The sequence below is a fragment of the Panthera leo genome, chromosome A1 (genome assembly GCF_018350215.1).
Source record: "Panthera leo isolate Ple1 chromosome A1, P.leo_Ple1_pat1.1, whole genome shotgun sequence".
NCBI classification, from domain to species: domain Eukaryota; kingdom Metazoa; phylum Chordata; class Mammalia; order Carnivora; family Felidae; genus Panthera; species Panthera leo.
In genome coordinates, this window is record NC_056679.1 from 71,794,836 (window position 1) to 71,806,950 (window position 12,115).

Consider the following 12,115-nt stretch of genomic DNA (forward strand, 5'->3'; position numbering starts at 1 on the left):
CACGAACCATGAGATCATGACCTGAGCCGAGATCAAGAGTCTTAACCCAATGGGCCACTCAGGCACCCCTCTCTCAATTAACTTCTGAGCTACCTTCTTTTACCTTTTGTTTGTGCTGTTTTGCCTTTAGCTATTTTATTCTCCCTATTTTAATTCTTATTCCAGGTTCTCAAAGAATAATTTTTTATTCCTTTCTTTCTCCCAAAACTTGCCTTCCAAGCTCAGTGTTTTATGTTCTCCTGTTAGAACTGAAGGTGATCCTGTGTGTGCACATGCCAAGATTTGGGACAGGTGTCACTGGCATCTGCGTAAAGGGGGAGTAAGAATATGTAAGGCCGTGTAGCTCTGTGCATGAAAGCACCTCTATTTGTACACTCACATATAATCCCCCAAATATGTGCCTAGCGCTTATCATGTGAGAGCTGTGCTGGAGGAAGCTGGAAGTCGAGAAGAAAGTGACCAAACTTTAATTGAGGAGCCAGAGATCACTTCATTGAGGAAGTCTTGTTTGACCTGATTTTGAAGGTAGGGGCATTCGATTGGGGTGGAGGGGATGATTCAAAGAAATTCAAAAGACGGAATTAATGATAGATTGAAGATAAGTTGGATTTGGGGAGGATGATGAGGGTGCATCACAGGTTCTGGAGATGCAAGAAAAGTCCCGTTTATAGGTGGGAATGGGTCAGGGAGCAGTGCGTTTGGTTTTTCAAAATGAGAGGGGTAATGTGCTCATGAGAATAAGCAGGGGCATGTCCGTTGGGCTCTCAGAGTTCACTCCTAAGATGCAGACACAGGGCTGGAGCAAGGCTGTGAAGGCACTGGCTTGCAGGTGTGCATGAGAACAGGCTGCCCGGGAGTGCACAGAGCGTGCTCACAGCAATGACAGTCATTTCTACGACCTTGTGACCACAACATCCCACACACTGGCTAGGCACTTTACGTACGACATTTGTAATTCTTATAAAACCCTCAGAGCTGGTATTATCCCCATTTTTCAGGTCAGGAAGTGAAGGCTCCGGGAGATGCAGTAAACTGCCCCAGGTTCCCCCCGGGCCCGTCTCAGCAGGACCCACACTATCTTGTCACCTTGGTCTATAAGTAGAGCAGAGGTTTGCTTGTGGATGGAAGCTACATTCTCCTGGGTTCAATCATGCTTGAGATTGTCTGCCAGTTTCCGGGAAGGTTCATTAAGAAGACAGACATCTGAGAAGTGCCTAGGATGTCACTTCATCACTTGAAATACACATATCACACGGTCCACCCTCCCCCCCCCCCCCACTCTCTGCCTTCAATGGAAATTTTCTCAAAAAGCTTTAAAACACTAGAGTAATAATTTTGCCACCATTTGACCTACTTATGGTAAGACCTATTATCTCTGTTCTTTACGGACGGAGGCACACGATGCTACCAGAGAGAAATTGAGCTTGAGCATGCCAGGTCTCATGCATACTTTCATGTTCTTGTCAGTGACTTCCTTCATGGGAATAGATCACTGGGTGTGTTTTAGAAGATGGCTCAACTGTGCAGCCACATCTGTCAAATTGTCAGGAGATGAAAACCCCTACCTGAGAGGCAGGGGAAAAATGGCTTGTCAGTGCAGCAGTTGAGGACTGAGGCTCCAATTTAACAGAACTTTTAATCATGCATTAGAGTGACCCCTTCATGCAGCTGTTGCCTATGCTAGAATGGAATTTAAACAGCTAAGCGACTGGCTGATGTTAAAAGGATCTATTAAAAGTTTTCACTTTTCTGAGATGCACCATTAAGGACACACTGAAGAAACTTTCTAAATGGTTTTGGTAATAACCACGTAATGAAACTGCACTATTGCCCGAAGAGGGTGAGAGGTGTGCATTCACAGGCAAGCCCTAATATTTTAGCTGTATCTTTCTAACATTTCAATGTCTTCTCAGTTAGAAGTGATGCAGAATTGCACAGAATTTCTGGGAATCATTTGAAAAAAAAAAAGCAACAAACAAATGGGCATATCTACCAGATGAATAAGAAATCAACACAAAATATAAGTAGCATATGACTATATATAAAAAACGCTCTGGGCACCTGGGTGGCTCAGCTGGTTAGGCGTCCAACTTGTGTTCAGGTCATGATCTCGCAGTTCCTGGGCTCGAGCTCCATGTTGGGCTCTGTGCTGACAGCTCAGAGCCTGGAGTCTGCTTTGGATTCTGTGTCTCTTTCTCTCTCTCTGCCCCTCCCCTGCTCATGCTCTGTCCCTCTCTTTCTCAAAAATTAATACACATTAAAAATTGTAAAAAATGCTCAACATTCACAGGCTGTAATCAGGGAGATCTAAATTTAATGTTCTATCTTCACACCATCAGGTGTAAAAGTCCAGTAACATCAATTGTAGACAAGGATGCGAAATGAGATTTCTGACAAGTTGCTGATAGGAGTAAAAAGTGGCACTAGAATCCAGGGGGCCATGAGGCAATATCTCATAAAGCCTAAGGTTCTTCCTTTACTCCAGCAACTGCTCTCCTAACTATGTACACTCAGATACTTCTCACATATGTGCACAAAAAGTCATAGATAGGCAGTGAACTAGAATGTGTGCAAGAGCAAAACAGTGAAAAATGTCCATCAATAGGAGAATGAATGAATGGATGAATGAACAAATTGCAGTGTATTTTTATAGCAGGAAAATTCCCCATGTGAAAATGAAGTGGTTAAAAATATGAGGTAGATTGCACAGGACAAAGTCCCTGGTCAGCAACCAGCTATGTGGCTTGCACCAAATGACTTAAGCTTTCTGTGCCTTGATGTCATTTGTTCAATAGATGTCATGATAGTACCTACCTCTGTGGCATTGTTTTGAGCATGAAATAATTTCACGCCTCAAACACAGAGCATGGCTGACACACAGGGAGTGGTCCATAAATGAGAGTTGTTATTATTTCTAATGGTGGATACTTAACTATTCTTCCTATCTGTGCTTTTATATGACTTCATAATAATTTTTATGCAAGGAACTGATTGAGTATGGTATTACAAAATGGCTCCAATTCACAAATTATTCACTTGCAAACACATGGAACCTAGGTGGTGTTTCTTCAAAGAAACTATCTTATACAGAGTGATTTGAACATCAGGTCAGACCGTTAACAGTCTATTTAGCCCTTAAATGGCTTCTCAAATCCTGTGAGACTTAAAAGTTTACTAGTGAAACTACCTCTGGGTAATACTACCAGGTAGGTAAACTACCTCTGAGGTCAAGTCCTACTACTCACATGGCCAAAAAGATAGGTCCCTTCTCCGCCAGCTCCATGAAGCTCACGGCGGTAATGAGCAGTGGCTCTTGTAGGTGGAGGTGAGACAAGGCTTTCAGAGCGAATGAAGGAGGGAAAATTACTTTGGGTTCCTACTGTGGGAAAAGTTTGCTCAAGTGGACTTGCTGCTTTCATTCCATTCCCATGACCTACTGCCTCTGGCCAATTGCCCATTTTGGGTGGCCAACTAGGAAATGATAGTCTCCCTGCTTCATGTTCATCTTTGGATGTTTTCCAGTGAGTCTCTTCAGAGCTCTTGAATGAGAAGTCACCAAACTCAGCTGTAAGCAGCCAAATTTTGGCACTGTGCAAGAAACAGAATAAAACCAGTCTTCGGGGAGAAAATAGAGGCAGGATGCACAGACAGAAGCAAAGATGCAAAACTGTGTGGCCTCCAACAGAGAGTGAGAGAAAGACAAAGAAAGCACAGCTGCCTGGTGGGCCTGATTATATGCAAATGCCCCCTGTGAGCATCACGTCTGTTCCTTGCAACTAAACAATTCTTGAGTAGGACATAAATAGTCACTTAATCCTCATGACTGAGGAAGGAGACACTATCCCTATTTTACAGAAATATGCCCCAGGTCATGCTAATAAAGAGCACAGCTGAAATAGGTCTGTCTCCAGAGCCTACTCTCTAAGAGGTATAACAGGGTGATTTGTTCTCCTTTAGGAACAAGGCTGTACTGGGTATTGCTTCATGGATTACCTGGGAAGGCAGGTGTGAGAGGGAAGGGAGTCAGGAGCCATGTGCTGGAGGCACGTGTAGCACAAAAAGAAAAGGAAACCAGGTCTAAGTCTTGGCTCATCCTTATTCTCAGGCTTTTCCTTGTCATTTCCAGCCATCTTGTTCCCATCATAAGAACCAATAGCAGGAAGGTGTGGGACCTCAGGTGACGAGCAAGGCAGCAGTGCCCAGGGAAGTAGAGAAAGAAGCAGAAAGACATTCCAGGCAGCACCAGGGTGCAGAGAGGGAGTGTTTCAGGGGCTACAGGAGGTTCGCTTATTTGTCCTTCACTTAGGAACGAATTTATAAGGAATTTCAGATTTCCTATGGCTAAGTTCCTTATTAAACGTGGTATGAATTTCATTAATAAGTGGCTAAAAATGAAAAATGTCCTAGGAAAATTAAGTTAATTAAGTTAGCACTAAGTTAATCCATTGAAAATTTCAACAAGTGTTATCACAGAGCTCACCACACATATAACCTAGCAGGTTTTGCTCTGAACTTGTGGTTTTGCAATTAAATTTAAGAGCATATATGCATTTTCGTTTATTATAAAAACAGAAAAGACCACCCTAAGGGTGCCAAATTGAATCCTTTTCCTGTATGCCTGGATATGACTCTCATTATGGTTATAATAATAGCTACGATTACACTTAAAATTTGTGTCTCACAACACAGAGTGGAATCTGTAAGTTTCTAATTGCAGATCAAAGGTGCCTATTTTTTTCCTCTACAACTAGCTCTTTAAAGCCCATTATTCTTTAGAAGAGTAAGAAGAACTCTGAGTTTCCTAACTCATTTGAAAGCACCATAATCAATATATGGAAAGAGGAAGCAGGGATACCACAATGATTGAAATGAATATGAGGTCAAATATGTATGTGTGTACATAGTAATGTAGGAAAACAATAAAAAAAAAAACCCTGTTCCTATTGCTCAGATCCCATCACTGCTCAATGGAATATATAAAATCTTAATAGATTTATTTCTGCAATGTAAAAACAAATGTATGTATAGATATACAGATGCATATGTTGTATGCATATATATGCATGCATGCAGGTATATACACATATTATGTTGTATGTATATACATATACATAAATACACACATATTTTTTTACATTGCAGGAATACATATGCACATATATACACATATATATCTTTTAGATACATACATACATACATACAAAGAGGCAAACTATTACACATCAAACACCCAGAATCACAGAAGGATCAGTCTACTATGTATTTAGTTGAACAGTAGTAGGGAAGATTAAGCCAAATCAATCAATCTTATTTTATTAAATTATTTAATTACTTATGGTTAACAGGAAATACAAGTAGATGTTCATACCAATAAAGTAGACTAGCATATGGAAAACAGAATAGAAAATAAAAATATAGGGAATAATACCAATGAAGAAAGTAGGCAAACCCAAAGCTATGTCCCAGGAAACAAGGACGGATATGGTTTTTAAATATCCTTCACTTATAAAGGCATTCAAGCCAGTCTCCATTTACGTGGTAGGTGGTTTTAAAATTTTGAATATTTGAAAACAGAATTTATGGAAACGCTGTATAGGAATAATTGAAATTTATGCATTACTTACTATTATGCCATTTATGTGAACTAAAATCCTATTACTATAACTTATTTCATTAGTTATCTATTTTATCAAAGCAGTAGGATATATGGGTTTCTGGGTAAAATATTTTGTGTTTTAAACTTGGAATCAGGGGCACCTGGGTGACTCAGTCGGTTAAGCACCTGACTCTTGATTTTGTCTCAGGTCATGATCTCGCGGTTCCTGAGTTTGAGCCCCACATCAGGCTCGGGCTGACAGTGCAGAGCCTGTCTGAGATTCAGTCTCTTTCTCTATCTCTCTGTGCCCCTTTCCTGCTTGCTCTCTCTCTCTCTCTCTCTCTCTCAAAATAAACAAATAAACATTACAAAAAAAACCTGGAGTCAAAGTTTCAAACAAAGTTCCACCCGCAGGACAAAATCCATGGTTTCTTCAATACTCAAATAGGAACTCTGGGCGACCAGTGTGCCATCTCTCAAATATTTATCCATACCTAATTTTTCTGATTTATTTTAATGATGGCCAAATTACTAACTCAAATTAATTACAGCTGTTCATATTTTTTATTCCAATAAATTCTACTTTTTTTGTTAAGATAGGAATGGTTTTGGTTCTTTACAACTATGTTATTCCTGAGTAAGAGTACATTTCTTTTCTGTCTTTTTGTTTTTGGTTTTGGTTTTGGTTTTTTTGTTTGTTTGTTTTGACTTACATCCAAGTTAGTTAGCATGTAATGCTATAATGATTTCAGGAGTAGATTCCAGTGATTCATCTCCTACGTATAACACCCAGTGCTCATCCCAACAAGGAGACTACATTTCTAATCTTAGACCCATTTATTTCACATGCTGAAGAAGATAAAAACTCCTGAAAGCCGTAGGAAATAATCAAAGTCATGGCTAGGTCCTGCTGACTGCCACCATGTTTGAGAAGAGACACACTGGCAAAAGCATCAAACATTATCCAACTTTGAAAGATGCCTTCAACCAACTCCCAAAGTATTGTTTGTTTTACATTTAAAAATAAATTATTGTATAGAAATAATGTTATTGGCATCATCCACTCAATTTCTGGTTCCTAGAAATAAGACCAAGAGAACAAATAGAGCTTCTTGTAGGTGAGAAGTCAAATGAATACTTGCACAAGCCAAGAAGGTTCTAGATCCTTCTTTCACTTGATTGTTCTCTTGTTTGGTAAACACCAATTGAGCCTTTTCTCTGTATCAGGAATAGCTCTGGCAGTGACCATGATCGTTATGGTCCCCACCGCTATGGAGTTATCTCTGGTTGGAGAAACAGACTTTAAGTAATGAATGATACCATTTTAATTTATTTTACTAAAATCATGACAAACCCATAACATGTGGAAATATACAACGAGGGAACCTATGTATTCTTTGAGGATGAGGAAGGCTTCCTTAAGGAAGTGACTTTTGAGGTGAATTCTAAGTGGGAGAGAAGAGTGTTCTAGAAAGAGGAAACAATGAAAACGACAGAGCCTCATGGAAGCAGAAATGCTATTTTATAAGAGATATAAAGTGTAAAGGCAGGAGTAGAAAAACTGGCTTTCTTGGTAACCTCTAGGCTACCTCTGGAAAGGGATGATGGAGGATAAGCTGGAAGGAATTAAAGCAAATACTTATTCTTCAATGTCATTCCTATAGTTTAAAATATGCTTTAGGAGAATGTAACGTCACATTTTGCCCATTTTAAAAATGAAAAGAAGTGATATATTCTACTGTTTGTCCTTGAGGGTGAGAGATCATTATGATTCCAGGCAGGAGCGAGTGGATGATTCCAATGAAAATTTTCTTGTTACCTAGTTTTTAGATGGCATTAGTCATTAATAAAAAGCCAATGAGTATTTCATGGCCATTTTATTTTAAATATTTTTTTCTTGACTTGATTCTTTTCTTTCTTTCTCTTTTAATTAAATGATGAATGGTTAATCTATTTTCCACTCAGACCCATCGATCCCTTGGCCATCCCACTTTTCATTTGTACTCTTTCAGGTACACTCTTCTAGAAAGCTTGATTTTGGACCAAACATGTAAAGCTGAGCTCAGTGGAACTTTCTCCATATTGAAATGTCAGAATTTATTCACCTTCACTTCAAACCACATGTGTCATTATTCATAAAACCTATCAAACATGCCACCATATTCACAAAGATGTCTAATATGCAGGTCTCTTGGATCCAACATCGACATACTTCTAGCCTAACATTTACCCACCTCTTCACTGACCTTTATTTTCCTATATCCATGCACAGTGCTGTTCTTTCATTACACTCTCCTGGCCATTTATCTCTTGCCATCTCAAATTTCTGTGATAAGGAGGCTAATAACTTGCTTTCTCAATCCAGACTGCAACCTTGACGCATCTACTCAACAAGTATTTAATACATTTTAAGCAGCGTATTCAGGGCCCCTGTAAGACTTTGATTTGGTACTCATGGCTGGCCTGATAGTTTATTTCTACTACAAACTTAACGTTTCCTTGGCATATTTTTCTCCCTTGGATACAGCATGGAGCTAGGAGCCAGAAGACCCAGGAGCTAGGAGCCGGAAGACCCAGGTGTACCCAGGGCCTCTCCGTTTGGTAGAGGTGCAAGTTTAGGAGCTCACCCAGGCCCTCTGGGTCCTCACATCCTCATCTACAAAGGCTGAGGGAGCATGGCAGTCTTTCTCCATCACTGGGCTATACCGAGTGAGGGCCTTCCTTGACCTCTCAGAGGAGGAGTGAGGACTCCAAAATGTAGATTGCCATAGCATCCTGCTTTACTTCTTTAAAATCCTCATTGCTCATGAGAAAGAATGAAATATGGCCCTTTGTAGCAACGTGGATGGAACTGGAGAGTGTGATGCTAAGTGAAATAAGCCATACAGAGAAAGACAGATACCATATGGTTTCATTCTTATGTGGATCCTGAGAAACTTAACAGAAACCCATAGGGGAGGGGAAGGAAAAAAAAAAGAGGTTAGAGTGTAAGAGAGCCAAAGCATAAGAGACTCTTAAAAACTGAGAACAAACTGAGAGTTGATGGGGGGTGGGAGGGAGGGGAGGGTGGGTGATGGGTAGTGAGGAGGGCACCTTTTGGAATGAGCACTGGGTGTTGCATGGAAACCAATTTGACAATAAATTTCATATATTGAAACAATAAATAAATAAAATCCTCATTGCTCTTGTAATTGCTCTTTAGACGCTGGTTTTTCTCCACCCACCTGGAAGTAATCTCCAGGAAAGCAGGACTATCTTAGTGCCACTAATTATCAGCTGATGACTGATTACTGAGTAACTTTTTAGGCAAGAAGCTACGACTACCATGCTGTCATTGCCATTACTGTCAGTAGCAATGGCAGTACCAGACACAGTCGTAGGAGTTAAATTATTAGCACCATCCAATATACAACAGAAAGAAGCCACAAAATAATATTAGGTCTTATCAATACTCCTTACAAATGTTTCCTCTTTTCCTCTTCATTCTTTTAACTGATAGAAAAAATTTAACTATATGGTTAAACGCCACAGTAATGGTCCAAAGTACAATACTTTGCTTATGTTATGTATCAATCTTTGAAATGTATCAATCTCTAATCCCCACCTAGAGTATGATCCAAAAAGAAAGAAAAGCGTGTTCTTATCCTGAAGCAGATGAAAAACCCTTCCCTGATTTACGGGGAGGGATGTAAAGAACTACAAAAGCAGCCCCTTGTAAGAAAAGGATTTGTAACTGAAAACAAAAGACAGTGAAGAGAATCAAATTCCACAGGAGGAAGAATCAATTCCCTCTCCCCGGGATGATGTGGTTTGACTCTTCACCCTTAAAGAGTAAGGAAATGGACTAAGTGAAAATGCAGTGGGGTGGTAAGGATCCCACTTTTGGAAAGGTGATATGTTTTGAACACGAATTACTGACATTTGGAGGGAGAGAGGGAGAACAAAGCAAGAGAAGATGCCAGGGCAGTCCACCAAGGAAAAGGAGTTTATTGGGCTTTATGAAGAGATCATCGTAGAGGATAAGTCCAAAACATCCACAGACCAGAAACCCGATGGGAGGTCCCCTGATGGCTTCCCAAGGCCCTAGGATCCACCCGCCATCCCAGAGCCTCGTCTGCAGCAGGTGCAGTTTGTTAAGGAAGCGCCTTTATTATGTCCCGTTGCTCAGACAGCTTGCAGATGCAGAATAAGCTACCTATTAAAAATATTCCTTCCCAGTTCCTTGGGAAGGTACTCAGTTAAGTGGATTGTGATTGTGACCACCCTCATGTAAGCAATTCAGGCCTTTGTAGAAGAATATTTTTACATCATTTAATATGACAACAGAATATTTCACTGATTTAATGCTGTTGGAATGCTAGCACTACCTGTGTGCATTCATTTGCTTGAAATTTACCAAATCCTTGCTGTGTATCTTAGGAAAAAAATAGGTAGATCCTGGGAAAATACCATCCGGGATGGAGCAAAATACTGTCCCTGACTCCAGGACCATAAATTTGGACATAGAGTTCGGAGAGCCAGGGATTTCCTTGGATAAAAGTCAAAGAACTCTGCTGCATGAGTTTAAAAATGGTATTTACTGCACCTGGAGGCAGGCTGGGGCGCGTCCCTGGGGCTTGTTGACATCCACGGCTACCAGCTGCCATCCACCAGCAGCGTCTTCATGGAACATCTTCAAGACAAAGAAGGAGATGAGTCAGAGACACTTAATATGGAACATTGAGAACTCCTACTTTATGTCTCCAGCGCTTACATTTTTTATGTTATCAAAGATGTGTCTTTTTATGGATTTATATTTAGAACATGAGTCATTCCAATTATGTTCATTTGAACACTGAAAACTTAAGTGAATAATAATCATAATGAGAATGATGGTAATCGCTAGCCTGAATTTATTGAGCCCTTGCTATGCATCAGGTCCTTTCTGCTTTATACATCCTTGGCATATAATTGCCCAAATATTCTTCTTGAATAGACTTTAAAGTAGGCATTTTATCCCCATTAGATTGGTTATCGATTATTACATTATTAGATTATTAGACCTGGAAGAAAATGAAAATGAGAATTCCCAAGCATTATGTCCGGTGTGATTTTTACTAGGAGCTGTAAGTTTTTATCTTTATTTAGTGGACATTTCTCACTGAGCCAACAGAAAAATATTCTCTGGATAAATAATATAAGATGTATGCATGTGGCACAGGGAATAAGGCTGGTGTTATTTTAATGGTAGGAGACTGACATATCACTTAGACTCTGTGAAATTATTTTAACTAGGCCAAATTAATCTGCTCAGAAGAATTTTATGTACATATTTATGAAGGGAAAAGTAGTTTCTTTTGCCTTAAAATACATAAGTGATGAAATCCAGAATGGTACAGGATACTAAAATCTGATATTTATTGAATTGGGTATCTGGATTGTTGGCTGCCTAGTTTATTATCTTACTGCACATTCTACTACCTCAAAGATTAGTCATCCATCATTATTACAGCCAGTGGGAAGACACTGCCCACTATTTCCCCACTAGTAAATTTTCTTTCCAATTCCTTATGGGTTTGTGTGTAGCGGGAGGGGTGTGGTTGGCAGTGAGGTAAGTTGGGATTAACGATTTTTATTTTTCTAAGACACTAACTATAAGCTAGTTTTTTTTTTTTCCCTGCCCAAGGCCATAGTTTCACACATGTAAGTAGACATTTCCTTTGCCATACTTATTCATGTCCTTGTGTTAGTCTGTGTTCAAAAGGGTAATTATCGATGGAAATATTAGCCTATGCAAAGATCCCATACCTAAGATTCCTGGGAGCAGATCATTTGCAGAAAGACAACTTTCCCTCTATAAAATAAGTGACATAGTCAGGGACAAGTGCCAACATTCACAGACCATATATGTATTTACCAAACAACAGTTTTTCTAGGGGTGCCTGTGTGGTTCAGTTGGTTAAGCGTCCAACTTGGGCTCAGGTCCTGATCTCACCGTACATGGATTCAAGCCCCACATCAGGGTCTGTGCTGACAGCTTGGAGCCTGGAGCCTGTTTTGAATTCTGCGTCTCCTTCTTTCTCTGCCCCTTCCCCGCTCACACTCTGTCTCTCTCCCTCTCTCTTAAAAATAGATAAACACTAAAAATATTTTTAAAAAAAAGAAAACTTTTTTTAATCGTTGAATTGAGAATTCTCTACAATGCCATCCTGCAACTCAGAAAATGGTGCATCAGTTGTTTATGTCCTAGAATCAATACTTTTCAAAGACTGCATGGGGGCTTTTTGCCAAGTATGCTACTTATTTTGAACTTTAAAACATATACAGAGAGCACCTTTCATAGGACATCCTACAAAATACTGTTCCACATATGCTCAATTTAATTATCCCATGAAACAGTACCCTGATTTATTTTTACATTATGCTATGTTCACCCCAAGGATAGCTACCATCTGTCTATATACCACAGGTGTATTTTTAAGTGACAAGATGGGGGTGCACATTTACCCAAAGATTCTTTGATCAAAGATGGAAGTTACA

The 12,115-nt window shown here is 39.7% G+C and overlaps 1 protein-coding gene across 4 annotated transcripts in view; it reads right to left on the reverse strand.

Moving 5' to 3' along the window:
• Positions 1–12,115, reverse strand: part of NALCN (sodium leak channel, non-selective) — a 289,974-nt gene that overhangs the window by 179,417 nt on the left and 98,442 nt on the right. For all 4 annotated transcript variants that reach the window (XM_042929986.1, XM_042930009.1, XM_042930002.1 and 1 more), the window contains one exon: positions 10,182–10,268. In XM_042929986.1, coding sequence (XP_042785920.1) covers positions 10,182–10,268 — 87 coding nt within the window. The remainder of the gene's footprint in view (positions 1–10,181; positions 10,269–12,115) is intronic.